The sequence below is a fragment of the Ursus arctos genome, unplaced genomic scaffold, assembly GCF_023065955.2.
Source record: "Ursus arctos isolate Adak ecotype North America unplaced genomic scaffold, UrsArc2.0 scaffold_16, whole genome shotgun sequence".
NCBI lineage: Eukaryota > Metazoa > Chordata > Mammalia > Carnivora > Ursidae > Ursus > Ursus arctos.
Window position 1 is genome coordinate 28,614,723 of NW_026622830.1, and position 17,634 is coordinate 28,632,356.

General features: G+C 48.3%; 1 protein-coding gene across 6 annotated transcripts in view; it reads left to right on the top strand.

Annotated features, from left to right (window-relative positions):
* Positions 1 to 15,956, top strand: part of PTPRA (protein tyrosine phosphatase receptor type A) — a 151,773-nt gene extending 135,817 nt beyond the window's left edge. For 5 of the 6 annotated variants that reach the window (XM_044385739.3, XM_026503145.4, XM_026503147.4 and 2 more), the window contains 5 exons: positions 241 to 375; positions 9,253 to 9,378; positions 9,459 to 9,610; positions 14,426 to 14,561; positions 15,318 to 15,956. In XM_044385739.3, coding sequence (XP_044241674.1) covers positions 241 to 375; positions 9,253 to 9,378; positions 9,459 to 9,610; positions 14,426 to 14,561; positions 15,318 to 15,392 — 624 coding nt within the window. In that variant the 3' untranslated portion in view covers positions 15,393 to 15,956. Of the gene's footprint in view, positions 1 to 240; positions 376 to 1,172; positions 6,555 to 9,252; positions 9,379 to 9,458; positions 9,611 to 14,425; positions 14,562 to 15,317 lie in introns of those variants that run through there. The other variant, XM_057312632.1, reaches the window with a different exon arrangement.
* Positions 15,957 to 17,634: the final 1,678 nt, after the last annotated feature.

Here is a 17,634-nt window from a genome sequence, read left to right on the forward strand (position 1 = left end):
CTGAAGTCCTCTGGTCTTTCCCATTCTTGTTCTCTTCATCCCAGCTCCAGCCCCCCTTTCCCTTGTCCTCATAGAAGGAGACCAGCATGTCAGACAGTGTTTGGTCCTTGGCCAAAGGGGAGCTCTGCCTGCAATTGAGTTTGCCTCCAAGCAGCCCCATCCCATCTTAGTGCCTGTCTTCTTCGCTAGCCCCTCCCTGACTAAACCACCTTACTCCTACCATGGACCTGGCCTATATAGGGCTACCGGCAGAAGGACTCCTACATCGCCAGCCAGGGCCCTCTTCTCCATACCATTGAGGACTTCTGGCGAATGATCTGGGAGTGGAAATCCTGCTCTATCGTGATGCTAACAGAACTGGAGGAGAGAGGCCAGGTGAGCTCAACAATGTCCTGGGCTGTGGGAGACAGAGAGCACAGGAAAAGGGGTGGAGGGGAGCTAAAAAGATATGTTTGACTTAAACTGTCCAAAGAGCCATATCCAAGCAGTTGATCTGAGCAATCAGGAGCTTCTCAGGACTGGAAGAGCAGTGTGGTGTGAGCCCCCAGACAGTTCCTGCCTCTTACTTCTCTTCTGAATAACGTTTGCCCAGAGCCTAGCTTTGTGCAACACCTCCTCCTCCCACCTCCCAGGCAGGGCAGAGCTAGTGAAATGAGGGATGCAGAGCCAGACTGAGGATCTAATGTGGAACTCCTGAGATGTCCCTAAGAAGAGATTGCCTTCCAGGCCAGAAAAGTGAACCAGAGGACTGTGGGAAGATGAGTTGCCTCTTTGTGAACTACAGAAAAGAAAACAGTAGAACCTGAGAAATAAAAGAAAGAAGAAATTTATAAGTTAACATTCAGTAACAAGGAAATCTTTTAAAGAAAACATTCTCAAGTCAGTTAAAAAGTAGAACTGTCTGGGAACTCAGAATGTAAGGGACCTTAGAGGCCCCCATGGGTCAGCCCCCCTCAGTGCAGGGAATCTCATAATGCACAATCACACAGCCTCTGCTGAGCACTTTGCATCCCAGAGGTCACTCGTTCTCTGCCTGCCTCCTGCCCCCACCTCTCGCTGTACTGCTGGGTGGCACAGTCTGTGTTCACACAGTGTTTACGTTCTTCAACACTCCATTGTGGTTGCATAGTACGGTAAATGTGCTTCTTTATGCCTGGCGTGTGACTTCACAGGGATCAGACTCAAGAGAAGGAGCCTGGAGAAGCCAGCAAGGGCCTGATGATAAAGGTCTTCCTGAGCCTCAGTGAAGAGTTTGGACTTTATAGAGCGGTTTAAGAGCCCAGTCCCTCTGGCTCAGTGAGGAGGACAGATTAGAAACGAGCACACCACAAGCAGAGAGGAGGCTGTGGCTATGCTGCCGATGGCCTGGACTCAGCACAGATGGTGACATGGGTCTGTCCCAGAAGATGGTGAAGAGGTGGCGTGGTGACAGGGTGAAGAATTAAGGACAGCACCCACTTATGACTCAGTGAATTTACAACCAATTAAAAATCACTAAGTGTATTTTACATTAGTTGTTACTAGCTACACCTTCCCCATTCTGTACTTGTACAGTTTGTTTAGCTTTGATACAACTTTATACATATTTGCACACTGATGTTCTATATGCAAGATTTTTTTTTTTCAGTTTTAATCACTTAACTCATTAGCTGTTCTTTCCGGATTTCTGTCATGTCCCTAATCAACAGACGTACTTCCTAGGTCTTCATCTATCATTAATAACAATACTGTTGAGGTGAGAGGTTTGGGGCACAGTTCTCAGCTCTGCAGTTGAGCAGTGAGCTACTGTGTTTTGTTTTTGGTTTGTTGTTTTTGTTTTTGTTTTAAGATTTTTATTTATTCATGGTAGCTAGAGAGGGGCAGCAGGAGAAGCAGGCTCCTGCTGAGCAGGGAGCCCAATGCGGGACTCAATCTCAGGATCCTGGGATCATGACCTGAGCTGAAGGCAGATGCCTAACTGGTTCAGGTGCCCAGTGAGCTACGGAGCTAGGTGCATGCCTCCTGGCCCTCTCTAATAAGCCAGGATAGAAGGTGCAGATAAACCGTGGACCTGCATGCGGTTATCCCCATACTGCCCACCTCCAGATCTGTGATGGGCAGGCCCATATTGTAGGGAGAAGCACTGGGATGGCAAGCACAAGTATCATCTCAGCCCGCTGCCCTGCAATAAAATGTGGCCCAGTGAATACCTCAGACTTCGTCCCGTTGGATTATCTGGCTCTTCCGTCCTTGAAAAAAACCTGATGAGAGTAAAGGGTGGAGATGGGGTGAAGGGCCATGCACATACACAGTCTCCCACCCACTGGGTAAGCCTGTAGGCCCCTCAACCTACCACTCTGCCTGTTGCCTCTCTGCAAGGCCTGTGAAATAAGCAGCAGCTCTTGCCCCCAGAAGCTTCTGAAATAAATGAGAACAGGCTATTAATGACATTCTTTATAAGGCCTCACGGCCCCGTAAGACAGGATTTCCCTTCCTGTTCCATCTACCATTTGTCAAGTGTAGCCTCCAGAGATACTAACACAAGCCTGAATGATACAGTGAAAGTTGCCTGCATTTACACATGACACCACCACTCCCCCCACCTGGTTTTAAAGTCCAAGGAAAAAGTCTTAATCCCAAATTGTCTATTTTCTATACATTAAAATTCCAAAAGAATTAAAACTTAAAATCCTCTTTGCTCCCTGTTTCTTATTTTTTTTCCCCTGCTCCATCTTAACCAGAGGGGTCCACCAATAAGGGAACAGGCTTGGTAAGGCTTGTTCCCTCAATAGCTTAGGTTGGACCATTCATCCGAGTGGGCAGAGCAGTTCTAGCAGTTTCTGCATGGGGTCAGACCAACCCAAGGTTGTGTTCCACTTATCCAGAGTCGGTAGAAGCGATTGCATTAGATGCCTGCCACAAAGCTGTGCGTTCTCATCACTGTTGTCAGCCTCAGACCATTCAAGACACTAGGTGCTATCTAGGAGGAGGAGCTTAAAGGCAGCAGGAGAAAAGACACAAAAGCTTCCCTTGCAGCTTCTGTAGGATATCATTATCTAGAGTCCATAACCTGAAGACATAAATCTGGGATTAAAGCCCCATTCCCAAGTATTCTGTTACTGGACTTGAACACCTGTTCCCATCTCCCATCCTCAGCTTCTGATGATTTTAACAGCTGGCTTATTGCCCCTTGGTGGCCCGTATGCCTGCCTCTGCTCTTGAAGGCATAAGTATCCGTGCAGGTGATCCATTTACCCTTGGTCTTTCGGCCTCTCGGCTCCTTCAGCCATCTACTCAAATCACAGCCTCGTCATTGCCCATATCTGTGCTGCCTTTGGGATCTCAACACCAGCCACCCCCATCCTGCCCTGCTCAACATCTGTTGAGTGCCCACCTCACTACTTCCCTTCTCTTACTCCACAAATTTTTATCTTTACCAGGTCTCTAAGAGATGAGACTGGGGTCTGAGGGCGCAAGAGCACCCGGCTCCAGGGCTCCCAAACAGGCCAGGTTCGGCCATTCACCACTGACAGTCCAAAGGCAGAGAGACGGGTGGAGGTGAAACAAGAAAGGAATTTATTTCAGTGAGGCCAGCACTGGAAAGACAGCGGACTAATGTCTCAAAGACTCTGTCCAAAGTGCTGAAAATAGTTCTAGGTTCATATAAGGAAGTTGTGGGACAAAGGTCAGTGGGTATGTGCAGGTGGGCAGAAAGGTCAGGTCGATCACTGTCTTGGGGTCAGTCCAGTCACGTGGGGTCTTGCTGAAGTCAGGGCAGTCGTTGCTTGAAGAGTAGTTTCAGTTCCCATCCCTAGATGCTTTGCCTGCCGGGACTTTTGCCTGAGTTAAGAGAGAAGCTGGAGAGAAAAACTTAATCAGAAAATACAGACCGGGGGCGCCTGGGTGGCACAGCGGTTAAGCGTCTGCCTTCGGCTCAGGGCATGATCCCGGCGTTCTGGGTTCGAGCCCCATATCAGGCTCCTCCGCTATGAGCCTGCTTCTTCCTCTCCCACTCCCCTGCTTGTGTTCCCTCTCTCGCTGGCTGTCTCTATCTCTGTCAAATAAATAAATAAAATTAAAAAAAAAAAAAAGAAAGAAAATACAGACTGAGGTGAAAATGGAGGTGATTGAAGTCCTCTTCCAGAGCCAGGGACTCCTCCACTTCCTCAGCCCCCGACTCCCCTTGTGTTCTCACCTTCCTCCTTGCTCTCTTTAGAGTTTTTATGAGTTGTCATTATTATCATCCTTGCCTTGCTAACATCCGTTATTTCCTCCCGGTCTTTTATTTTCTTGGCACTGTATCTCACAGCCTGGCTCATTCTTCTCTTACGAAATTGGATGAGAACGCGCTCATCTTCCCTTCTACAAGCTACCAGCCTCCTCAGATCTGTACCCATTCTCTCACCTTCTCTCCCGTTGTGGTGGGAGGGGGTTCCTTTGCCTCACAGCCCACCTGTCCACTGTGACTGCTCACTCCCCTGCTGCCTTCTCAGGCTTGTTGCTGTGGTCCTTCTCCCTTGCCTCCATCAGCACTTCCCTCTCCGCTGTGTTACCCGAACCAGCCTGTGCCTTTTTGCATTTCCTATATTTACAAAACAAAAATCTCTCTCCTGACCCACAGTTCCTTCCCTCTGTATCCCATTGCTCTGCGCCCCTTCCATCCCAACACAGCTCCTTTGAAGAGTAGGCTTCCTCTCTTCGAGTTCTCTCCTCACCCTGTTCCTTCTGGGAGTACTTGAGTCAGGATCAATGGTGACTGCCTTCTTGCCGTTCCAAAGTCGTTTCTTCTCGCTTGTCTTTCTGGCCCTTTTATAGCAGCATTGGAAATACTGAATGCCTCCCTCTTCCTCAGAACACTTTCTTCTGTGGAATTCCATGATGTCAACCACTCACTGGCCTGGCAGCAACCTTTGTTTTCTTTGTGACCTCCTCCTCCTCCTCCTCCCCTTGGTGACCTCTAATCATTGAAGTGTCCTAGACTCAGGTCTTAACCCCCTGTTGTTTAACACACTGTGCCCTGAGGACCTCATCTAGTCCTGTGGCTTGGAATGCTATCTCTATGCCAGAGGTCCCCAAATCTGTGACTCTAACCCAGCCCCCACTTCCCAGTTGTGGACTGGTGTATCCGTGTGCCCACTTGATATCTTCACATGACTGTTAAGGTTCTCGAACTCCACCTGGACCAGATGAACTATGATTTCCTCCTTCCCCGTACTACTCCTCCCCGCTCTTACCATCTCGTTAAGTGGTCCCGCCTTCTGCCCAGTTGTTCATGTCAGAAGTCTAGTAGTTACCTTCATTACTCCCCTTTCCTCGGTGCCCACATCATCCTCCCTTCCCATATCAGTAAGATCTAACATATGCTGAGCACGTCCACCTCTCTCCAGCACAGCTGTGGACCCCTCCTCGAAACCACTGTCTGCTCACCTGTGCCACTGAAGTGGCCCGACAGCCCATCTACCCACTTCTATTCCCACCCACTTTTTGTCACTTCTTCACAGGGCAGCCAGAGATCATTTTGAAAATAGAATTCTCACTGTGGTCAGTCCTTGAAATCCTCTTTGGACTTCCTGAGCTCGTAAGGGAAAATGTACCCAGCATACAAAATTTAAGAGCCTTTCATGTTGACATCTAGTCCAAGACTTGAATTGGGTTCTTCTTCCTAACAGTTTCACTTGCTTAATTTAAATCTCCTAGTTTCCATTTTCCCTCCTTCCCTTCTGCCGTCTAGCTGCTAAGTGGGGCATGGCTTCTGAGATGGGTCACAGCCTACTCCTTGACGGGAGGGTCCCGTATTTGTCACTGCTTTGTGTTCTGCACAGGCCTGGTGTCCAGCTCTGTGCTCTCACGTCTCCCTTCTCAGCAGAATCCCCAGGCCTTCATAGCCCTGGGCACCAGCAGGCACAGCCACTGCTGGCCCCTTCTCTGGATTCCTCAGGCCCACGTTCTGCCTCCTAAGGAAGGGGGTTTCTCTCCTTTGGCCCAGAGGAGGGTCACCCCAATAGGTCTCTAAACTGAAGCTGCTCTTGTTAAGTATTTCCAAAACCTCCCTCAAAACCTTGCCTTCCAGCAGCTCAACTCAGCCTCCTGAACTAGTGCTGCTTTAGGCCCCACTCTCTCTGCCATCGCTCTCCTCACAGCCGTGAGAGGCACCTCTGGACTGCCGTTTCCCTCAGTTGTTGCCTTTTTCTTAAAGAGCTGGCTTTGTTTTTAAGTCCATCCTGCTTCCTCTGTGTTGTGCCCGCTTGGAGAGCTAAACTAAATAAACCTTGTAACCTTCACCTGGCTGAGTGGAATGAGTTGCTGCCATTGGTCCAATATCTATAATTGTCTTGTGTGGCTTCTTTGTGTATCATCCTTAAACCCTAACCCTGGGGTGCCTGGGTGGCTCAGTTGGTTAAGTGTCTGTCTTCAGCTCAGGGCATGATCTCATTTATCTCAGAGTCCTGAGATCTAACCCACACCAGGCTCTGCTCAGCAAAGAGCCTGCTTCTCCCTCTCCCTCTGCTTCCTCCCTCCTGCTCATGTACTCACTCTCTCTCTCTCTCTCTCTCTCTCAAATAAATAAATAAAATCTTTCTAAAAAATCCTAACCCCGTAAGTTTACCAGGCTTGTCTCCTTACCTGTTCACCTACAAAACTGTGTCACCTTGAAACTCACTCTACGGCATTGATCTAACTAACCTCTTGTTTGGTCCCAACCACATGTAATGACCTTGGGGAGTTGTCCCCATTAGTCTAGCCACAGCAGGCTCCCCATTTGCTTCTACTCTTGGCTGACTCCCTGTCCACAGTTTTAATAGAGGACTCTGTATCCGTGGTGGCCTTCTTCCAGTCAGCCCCTTTTCTCTGTTGTGCCTCACCGCCAAACTAGGGTCTCAAATATCTGAAAGCCGTCAAGTGTGGGACCATACTATTCCTTTTTCTAGTCATAGCATGACTCTAGCTCATACACTCCATTTCTCTCAAGCCCATTTGGATCTTAGCACTTATAATGGTTTTAAAGGCCCAGTCTTCAGTCCTGTCTGGTAAACTGTGTGAGGGCAGTGTTGGGAGGGAACTGTGGTAGCAAAATACATTCCAAAAAACAACATAATCTCTGTTTAAGAGCCTTTATTAGAATTTTTTTAAAGCTGTTCTGGTTGAGGAGAGGGCCCCGAGCACCAACCCTCATAGCATTCTCAGGACTCCGAGTGGGTATACGTAGAAAAGACTGGTCTGTGACATTTCCCAGATGCACCACTTTGATAATTCTGTATTTTAAAATGAGGTCAGTGTCATTTATAAAGGGGGTAATGAATGATCACACATATGAAAAGCAAGAAGAGTCACTAAAATGGACCTTCAGTAATGATTTTATTTGGACTAAGAGACTATCAGTGATTTTTATTTTTCCACTTTTTGTAATTTTCCCAATGAATGTGAAGTACATTTATGGTTGAGGATTTTTAAATTGCCAATAGTGAAATATTTAAGATTTTCCCCAAAATGCTTCAAAGGAATGGACAGTATAACTGTATTGTTTTACTTATGTATGTGTAGCGTGACTTGTTCTGCAAACATTGAACAAATTCATTTAGCAGCTACTGAGAGCTTACCGCGTGCAGGCAGTGTGCAAGGTGCGGGGAGACAAAGAGGAAAAGAGGCAGTCCCCACCCTCTATACTTATAGAGGAATTGAGCCAGATGTCAGCAGAGACAGGCCGTAAACCGTCTCCTGCTCACTCGCAACAACAGAAATGCGGGCACCATTGCAGATTCAGAAGATCAAGAGGAAAGGGATGGAAGGATGCTGTGGCCTGGGCTCTAGTGAAACACCATGGCTGGGTGGCAGTGTCAATGGGGTTCAGTTTTGGATTAGCAGTCTGACATATGTAAGCATCTCTGAGGTAGAAACACCCCAAGGGAGCAAAGGAGGGGAGAAAAGGAATTGGAACAAAAACATTCCACTCCTCTCCCTCCACCCTGCCATTAAGTGTCAGATGCAGCTGAGGTGATGGGCAGAGCTCTTCAGAGATCCTGTCACGTGTGGCAACTTAGACTGTAGGTAAGTAACACCAAAAGGTTAAGTGATTATGTCAGTAAGGAAATGAAGTTTTTTTTTTTTTTTTTTTTTTTAAAGATTTTATTTATTTATATGACAGAGAGACAGCCAGCGAGAGAGGGAACACAGCAGGGGGAGTGGGAGAGGAAGAAGCAGGCTCATAGCGGAAGAGCCTGATGTGGGACTCGATCCCGGATCGCCAGGATCACGCCCTGAGCCGAAGGCAGACGCTTTAACGACTGCGCTACCCAGGCGCCCCAGGAAATGAAGTTTTTAAATATACACTTGACTGTTGAGCAACACGAGGGTTAGGGGTGCTGACCCCCCAAGCCCCTCTTTCTATTTTGTGCATTCAAAAATCTGCGTATATCACAGGGCTGAGAGCTGCAGCATAGGGAATATAGTCAGTGGTATGGTACTAGTGTTCTGTGGGGGTAGATGGTAGCTACGCTGGTGGTGAGCATAGTGTAGACTTGCTGAATTACTGTGTTGTACCCCTGAAACATATGTAACATTGTGTGTCAGCTATAATCAAACTAAAAAAAAAATCTGTAGGGGTGCTTGGGTGTTTCAGTTGGTTAAGTGTCTGCCTTCAGCTCGGGTCATGATCCCAGGGTCCTGGGATTGAGCCCCGCATCGGGCTTGTTGCCCAGTGGGGAGCCTGCTTCCCCCTCTCCCACGCCCCCTGCTTGTGTCCTCCCTCCCTCTCTCTCACTCTCTCAAATAAATAAATAAAATCTTTTTTAAAAAAATCTGTGTGTAACTTTTGACTCCTCAAAAACGTAATTAATTGAGCACTGCTGACCTGAAGATTGATTGATGACATTAACAGCACATATTTTGTATGTTTTGTGTATTATATACTGTGTTCCTACAATAAAGTAAACTAAAGAAAAGAAAATCATTAAGAATATCATAAGGAAGAGAAAATACACTTACACTACTGTCCTGTATTTATGCAGAAGAATCTATATATAAGTGGGCCCACGCAGTTCAAACCCGTGTTGTTCAAGGGTCAGCTGTAGATGTCCTAGTGAGGATCCTAGTGAAGTTAATTGGAGTGAAATTAAGTAATGTAATGACCACTCTTAAGTTTTTGATACCTTGGTGATGACATGTGTCCTGGAAGAGGTGGCTTCCGTAAGACAGAAGCAGACAGCTCAAAGGGCAGCCCCGTCTCTACCATACATGGTGTTCCAAACTCCTCACCTCTCCCATTTGTCCCTCCAGGAGAAGTGTGCCCAGTACTGGCCCTCTGATGGAGTGGTGTCCTATGGAGACATCACAGTGGAGCTGAAGAAAGAGGAGGAATGTGAGAGCTACACTGTCAGAGACCTCCTGGTCACCAACACCAGGGTAAGGTGGCTGGGGGATGCGGCTCCTCCTGCGGGGAAAAGCCAGGGCGCCCTGCATCTCTGATCCCCCTTCTCCCAAAGGAGAACAAGAGCCGGCAGATCCGGCAGTTCCACTTCCACGGCTGGCCTGAAGTGGGCATTCCCAGCGACGGAAAGGGCATGATCAGCATCATCGCAGCCGTGCAGAAGCAGCAGCAGCAGTCAGGGAACCACCCCATCACCGTGCACTGCAGGTACCTATCGCTCTCCCCAGCCCTCAGAGGGGGAGAGAGAGCCAGGAGAGGCAGGCCAGGGAAGTGACAGTGGGGAAAGACGGACAAGAGCAGGATACACTGGTGAGCACGTGGCAGTCGAGTGTGGTGGCCAGCACAGGGCCAGATAATGAGGGAGGGTCGTCGTGTTTGAACCTGGCATTAAGTGCTAGGGAACCAGTGATGTTAAGATGTTGGGCAGGGGAGCATTTGGGATAGTGATGGGGTACAGGTGAGCAGCAGGCAAGATTGACAGTGGAGAGACCAGTTGGGCACTGTGGGTTGAGGGTCTGGCCTCCCTAAGAAACACAGGAAAAGAGAGACTATTTTGAGAATAGTTTGAAGAAAAATGAGCAAGACTGAAAACATAGATGTGAAAGAAGAGGAGTCAAGGCTGTAGGGTGTATCCCAAGTTTAAATCAGGGTTACTGGTAATGATTGCTGCCACTGACAGAAGAAAGATGATAAGGGGACTCGTTTTGGGGGGCAGAGGCGAGTTTTGTTTGGGGCATGTTGTTTGAGATTGCTCTTTAGGGGAAAAAAATTTACCATGAGTTTGTATTGCTATTATAATTAGGGGAAAAAATTCTTAAAAAGAGAAGGAAGAGTATATCATAAATCACTGCAAATTGGTTTTAAAAACAGAAAAATGAGCAAAGGAACTTCTAGGAATGTATCCAGTAAATGTGCTTCAAGTGACCAAAAGGACATAATCACCAGGACTGAAGTACTGTTTATAATAATGAAAGATTGTAAAGTATCTAGACATATTAATAGGGGGCTGACTGAATAAGCTATGATGGGTCTCTTGCTACAGAGCTACAAAAATTAACGAGGAGTCTGCTTATATAGTGGGTGTGCGTTAGTCCTCTGGACGTATTGCTCTGTGAACGAAAGCAATCGGGAGATAGGGCAAGAACACATGTTTCTGTTGGGGGGCGCCTGGCTGGCTTGGTGAGTGAGTGGGGCGTGCGACTCTTGATCTTGGGGTTGTGAGTTCGAGCTCCATGTGGGGTGTAGAGATCATTTAAATAATAAAAAACTTAAAAAACGTATGTTTCTGTTGGTATATGCATAAGAGTATCTCTGGAAGGACAAGCAAGGACCTGAGGACATTGGCGCTTTCCCCCGAGTGCATCTGAAGGGGAAGAATGGAGTAGGAAGGAAACCTTTTGTTGTTTGGGACTGTTTTGAAATTTGAGCTATGCTAATTTATTACCTATACTTATTACCTATACAAAAATAAAGCATTTAAAAGATATCTTGAGGAAAAAAGTGGCAAAGTGCACCAACTAATACAAACCGTCAGTGAACACGAAAAGATGCTAAACTTTACTAGTGATGTTCTGAGAAATGAGAACAAAGACAATGCAGTGTGGCTTTGTGCCCATTGGATTGGCAAAATGTTAAAAATTCCTTGGTGGTGCACCTGTCTGGCTCAGTCAGTAGAACATGCAACTCTTGAACTCGGGGTCGTGAGTTCGAGCCCCCCACATTGGGGTAGAGATTATTTTTTAAAAAATTAAAAATTAAAAATAATCTAAAATTTTAAGAAAAAAAGGATTCCTTGGACTGCCCAGATGAATACTTCCTTTGCTGTAGGTCACCCTTTCTTGGCAAACCCCAGATTTTCTAGCTAGCCTGCATCTGCACTGTGCCGCTGAGTGTGGCTGAAGGAAACTACCGGTTCTAGGCCTCAGTTTACATTCCTGACCACTGACCTCGTGGTTGGCCCTTAGTGCTGCCTTGCTATCCTTCTACACCTTCCACTCTTCCAGACCATGGCGGACATATTAGGGCCCGGTGCCAAATCTGGCCTACCACCTGGTTTTGTGTGGGTCTGCAAGCTAACAACCAGTTTTACATTTTTAAGATTTTATTTATTTGTCAGAGAACAAGCAGAGAGAGGGGCAGGCAGAGGGAGAAGCAGACTCCCCACTGAGCAGGGAGCTTAGTGCAGGGCTGGATCCCAGGACCCTGGGATCATGACCTGAGCCAGAGGCAGACACTTAACTGACTGAGCCACCCAAGTGTCCCGTTTTTACATTTTTAAATGGTTTTTTAAAAATCAAAAGACTTATTTCATGTCATGTAGATTGCATGAAATTCAAATTTCGGTGTCTATATATAAGGTTTTATTGGAACACAGCTATGCCCATTTGTGTTTGTACTGGCTGCTCTCATGCTCCAGCAACAGAACTGAGACCATACGTAGTGCTCTCCTTGCCTCACTCGCTGCTCAGCACGCAAGAAGTCAGAGTTGTGCAGTTGTAACTGATGTTGTGTCTTCTCAGCAGAACCTAAGATATTTTCTATCTGGCCCTTTACAGAAAAGCTTGCCAGCTTTTGTCCTAGATGATTATTTCACACCTCCTCTCAAATCTAGATACCATCAGCACCTCTTCTGTCCTCATATTTAAGAGAGGACGGTGTTTTCTGTTTGACTAAGAAAGGAGAAGCAATCAGAACTTCCATGTGCTCCCAGCACCCAGCCGCCTGTCCCCCTGCGTTGGCGCTGTGGGCCCTGCATCCCTCCTATTCAGTGGATAACTTGTCTGACCGCTCCCTGAAGCCCGTTGCATTAAGCATCCATTGCTGTGTAATACTACCACAAACTTAACATCTTAAAACAACACACATTTATCTCACAGTCTGTGGTCAGGAATCTGAGCACATCTTAGGTGAATCCCGTGCTTCAGGGGCTCACAAGACTGCAGTCAAGGTGCTGGCCAGGGCTGTGGTCCCATCTGAGGCTCGAATGGGAAGGATCCATTTCTTTTCTTTTTCTCTTTTTTTAAGACTTTATTTATTTATTTGAGAGAGCAAGAAAGATAGCACAAGCAGGGAGAGTGGGAGAGGGAAGGGGAGCAGGGAGCCCAACATGGGGCTCGATCCCAGGACCCGAGGATCATGACCCAAGCCAAAGGTAGATGCTTTACCAACTGAGCCACCCAGGCACCCTGGGAAGGATCCATTTCTAAGCTCTCTTGGTTGTTGGTACTATTCAGTTCCCTGTGGGCTGCTGGACAGAGGGCCTCTGTTGTTTGAAGTTCCATGCCACGTGGACCTTCCCAGTGTGGTCACTTGCCTCTTCTAAGCCAGCAAAAGAGAGTATCTCCTTGTGAGACAGGCATTATGATGCCATGTAACGTTATCACATACGTGTAATTATATACATCTCATCACTATTGCTGTTATCTGTTGGTTAGAAGCATATCACAAATCCCGTCCACACTCATGGGGAAGAGACTGCATAAGGGCATGAACACCAGGAGGCAGAGATCTGGGGGTGGGGGGGAGGGTGGTAGGGCCTGTCTGCCTCAGCCACCCTCCCCTTTGGCTCCTCAGGGACCTGACTTCACTATCCTACATCATCACGTTTTCCTCTGAATAACTACTAGATAACTACCATCTTGCAGATGTGCTATAATTTCTCCCATCTTAATATTTTAAAAACTCTTACCTCTAATTCCTCTCCAGGTACCCCTCTGTTTCTCTGTTTTCTCAAAAGATTTGTCCAGACTTACTCCTCAGTTCCTCTCTTCCCATCCTCTTTTGAGCCCATTCGGTTAACCTCTCCCCACCACATCCATTGCAACTGCCCCTTTGAGTGCTACCTGTGACCTCCACGTTGCTGAGTCCAGAGATCCTTCTGTCTCATCACCCTTGACCTTCGTCAGCATCAAACACAGTTAACCACTCACTTCTCTGTGGAATGCTTTCAGCATAGCTTCTCCCCTGGTTTGTGTCCTCATTGGCTGATTCCTCTCCATCTGTGGTCCAGGGCCCAGATGGACCTCCTCTTTGTTGACTAACAGCCACTCCCCTAGGCAAGCCCATCCCCTGTCCCACCCTTCCCCCCGATCTCAACGCAGCAGCCTAAGAGATTCTTCTAAAAACTTCAGTCAGGCCACATCACTTAGAATCCTAATAACAGCTCCTAAGGCCCAGCTTGATCTGAGGGCTCTGACCTCACCCCTACCACTCTCCTTTCTTCCTTCGAGTCCTTCCATCCATCAGACTCAGCTACACAGCTTCCTCACCTAGACATCCTGCCTCGTGCCCGAGATACTTCTCCCCAGACAGCTGCTGGGCCTTGCCCTCACCTTCAGGTCTCTGCTCATGTGACACCCTATTAGAGAACCTTCCCTGACCACCCTGCCTAGAACTCCATTCCTCTTTCTCCTTCCCACACCATAGGTCTTACTATCTGGGGGTGCTGTTCCCCACCACAGCCCCTGCCACACAGCAGGCACTCAGTAAGGGTCTGGTGAATCAACTGATGACATTGAACAGAGTGGATAGTGTCAGAGTCAGAGTCTGGATTCCTGGGATTTAGGAAGCAAATGAGAGGCATGGAAAAGAATCAGCACACACACAGTGCAGAGGGGTAGGGTTTGTCAGGAAAGGAAAGAGACTAGAATCCCAACATGAGTGAGCAGCAAATCAGGGCAATTCAGACACATTTGTAGGTAGACAATGAAGGCTCCGTGCTGGGTGGGAGGGAGCGTGTGTGAGGTTCTTCACCACTGTCCTGTGGGCGAGTCTCTCAGCAGGCAAAGTGGGACATCCAGGAAGGGCAGCGGGGGTACCCCTTCCTCCCCAGAGCAGTGTGAGCACAGGGCTTAGGTGGAGAGGAGCAGATGGGCCCTTGCCGCCACCCCACACCAGCATCTCCATTAGATGACAGCCCTTCCCATGAGCACCAGCCTCCACCTTGGCCTTTATGTGCTCATTGCCACTGTCTTCACCTTATCAGCCCAGTGGGTTGTAACAGATATGTCTGCTCTGTTACAGTGCGGGGGCAGGACGGACGGGGACCTTCTGTGCCCTAAGCACAGTCCTGGAACGGGTGAAAGCGGAGGGGATTTTGGATGTCTTCCAGACCGTCAAGAGCCTGCGGCTACAGAGGCCACACATGGTCCAGACACTGGTATGCTGCCCACACCACCACCCATCCACAGCCCTTCTCTGTCAGGGCCATCTCAAGGGGGAGGCTCTTCCAGGGGCCCATCGTTCCCCAAGGTGCCCCAGATAGAATGAGCCTTGGTGACTGAGAGCAGAGGGGCACAGCGCTGTTAGCAGTAAGAGAATCAAGTGGCCTCTCTGAAGGCTAGAAGGGGGTGCCTGGGTGCCCCACGGGGCTCTGCACTTCTCCGCGGGTCCCGGGGTGGGAAGACTCAGGAGTGCCTCCTCTTCTGCTCAGACTCCTGACCAGCTCAGTGACCACTAACCACTGAGTAGAGGGATAAGCATCCACAAGGGCCCCAGAACCTTGGATAACTAGACATGTCTGAGGGGAAAGAAAAATGCATTTTAAGAGCATTGCAAGTTGGTGAGGCTTTGAGAGCTGGGGCACCTGAAGCCTGGCAAGCGTGGTGAGGTGTGGGCCACACAGAGCCATCTCCCCTCCTGCTTGGTCCACCAGACCGGCGCACTCACATCTGACCACTGCAGGCCTAGGGCTACATCTTTCCTCTCAGGTCACCTCCATCTTGACAAAATTAGCTGTACTCAACCCAGAAGGAGAATGCTGTCAGAACTCTGGCAGGCAGTATCTGGACTCGGGTTCAAGTCCAAAAACATTCACTTCCCCTCCGGTTTCCGTTTTTTTTAAAATAGGCGTGTCAGGAGGTGCGGGTACCTTGTTGTCTTCATAACGCTGGTTCTCCCTCCGCTTGCCCTGCAGGAGCAGTATGAGTTCTGCTACAAGGTGGTGCAGGAGTACATTGACGCGTTCTCAGATTATGCCAACTTCAAGTAAGAGGTGATGAGACCCGGTGGACAGGAAAATTGCCTTTAATATTTTGTAATATTCTGTTTTGTTAATATACCCAAAATTGTGTATATATCTTATAACTGTTTTAGAAATTGGTACATAGGCTTCTATTACCTATTAGGTGGAGATTTTATATGTAAATGTGTTAGCACTGATAGTCCTTTTTCCAATGTTTTATTGGGGAATTAAATAGTGTGATGTTTGGATTGATATCGTGAAATCCTCTGCCTGGAAATTGGGCTGTATTATTCTTTGGTTTAGACATCTTTTCCTAAAGAAGGAACACAAAATTCATTCCAGGTAGCTCAGCATCAGCCAAGAAGAAAAGCACAAAGTTCTCAGAGCTCTTGAGGAAATTGGTTGTCCTGGTGCCCCCCTCTCCCCCACCCCTTTCAGGTTGTTGTTCCCTCCCTGCTCTGTAAATAATCCCTGCCCTGTCCACCCTCCCCCCATCACCACTGCAACCCACTGTGGGGAGTAAAGGGACCAGAGCGGTATCTCTGGCACCACACTAGGGATTATCAGGTAATAAAAGCTTTGACTCCCTGAGGAAGCGTCTCCCTTTGTCTGGGATGGGGCAGCCGGACCAGGGCTGGAGCTCTCCTAGGCCACTCCTGGCCCTGCTGTTAGTGTTTGGTCTCAACTGGTCTCAGAAGCCACCATCCTCTCAACTCCTTTCCAACTGGCACAGCCTCTCCAGCTCTCAGCTAAGTTGCCGGGACCCATCTTCCATTCCCAGCACATCTTTGGTGCAGTGATCCCAGCCAGCCTTGCTCCCTGGAAGATGGTCCGCATCCTCACTGTTTCCCTAGCACAGGGGCATGGAAGAGAGAGGAGGTAGCTGGCTAAGGCCAGCCCAACTTCCCTCGTGCTTTGCTATAAAATTGTCTGGATTATGTCACTCTGTCCAGGATAAGTCTTTATATCCACACTTACTAGATTAAATAGCTTTCATTTCCTTTTATATCTGTCCACATTTCCAGGACTTTTATGTGAAAGTGCCTCAGATCCAGAGGCCAGGATGGTAGGAGTCTTCAATCCCAACCTGATATCAAGCCTGACATTTATATAAAAGTGTCTAGCGTTTGTATCTTAAATAATGTGGATGTTCATTTATTTCTCTTGTAATGGTGTGCCCAGTCCAGAGACCCAGTGTTCTCCCATCTTGTGGTCCCAGTGTCCCTTAGAATGTTATTTGTCTTCATGGCTGAAGCTGGATCACTGTCTTTTCCAATGGAGAAGCAAAAAGAAAATGGAAAGAAAGCAACTTCATTTTTAAGGACATGAAGCAAAAGCTGTGCTTTCCATTTTCACTCCTGTTGGCTAAAACCTAGTCATAAGGCTACACGGAGGAATGCTGGGAAATGTAGTCTTTAGTTGGCATAGCTGGGAGGGTGGGTCTGTTCACTGCCTCTTATCCTCATGAGCAGTTCGTCATGGGAACATGAGCGTCAACTGGTTGCCACAGCTGTCAGTGCAGGGCTGAGAGAGTCTCATGACCCATGGGGCCTTTCTCAAGGAGCAGGGGCGGCCCTGGGCTACTCAGTCCGTCAGGAGTTGAGAAGTGGCACCCCAGCCTGGGCCGTGGAGGCACACTCAAGAGGTCATTGCTGCTGTGCTTGTTGGCGGAAGTGGGACTTGAACTGGACCCAAGGGATGCTGGAAATTTGGATGAGTGAAAGGAGGCAAGGTCACATGGAGCCACATTACAGAAGGCCTCAGAACCCTACAGAAGGTGAACAGATGCGGTGGCTCCAAGATGGGAGCCAAGTTCACCACATATTCAGGATATCTTCAGGAGGCAGGGGCACCATGACAGACCACCTCTGGAAGTTTCTGAGAAGTGAGTGTGTGTCAGAAATACTTGGTCCTTCTGTCGGAACTAAGGAACTCCAAGTGGCAATAAACTGAAAACTCAGTGGTTTTCAAAGAACCATGGGTAAATTAAGCAATCTGAGAAGGATTTCTGATGAGGTACCATGTTTGGGAAGGAGACCCTGGCTCTTTGCAGGCTACCTTTTGGTGCCTCTGTGACCGAGTCCTGGCAGATGGAGGAGGGCAGGCCTCGGGTCAGCAAGCTACATGGCAAACCTGTAGGAGAGCCCATCATGTGCCTTGTGCTGCCTGCCTTCCTCCCAGCAGGCTGCCTACCTCCTGTTGCTAGGGCTAGTGCTGAGCAGCTTACACACCAGTGTGTCCAAGGGTTCCTACAGAAGGACTGAGTACC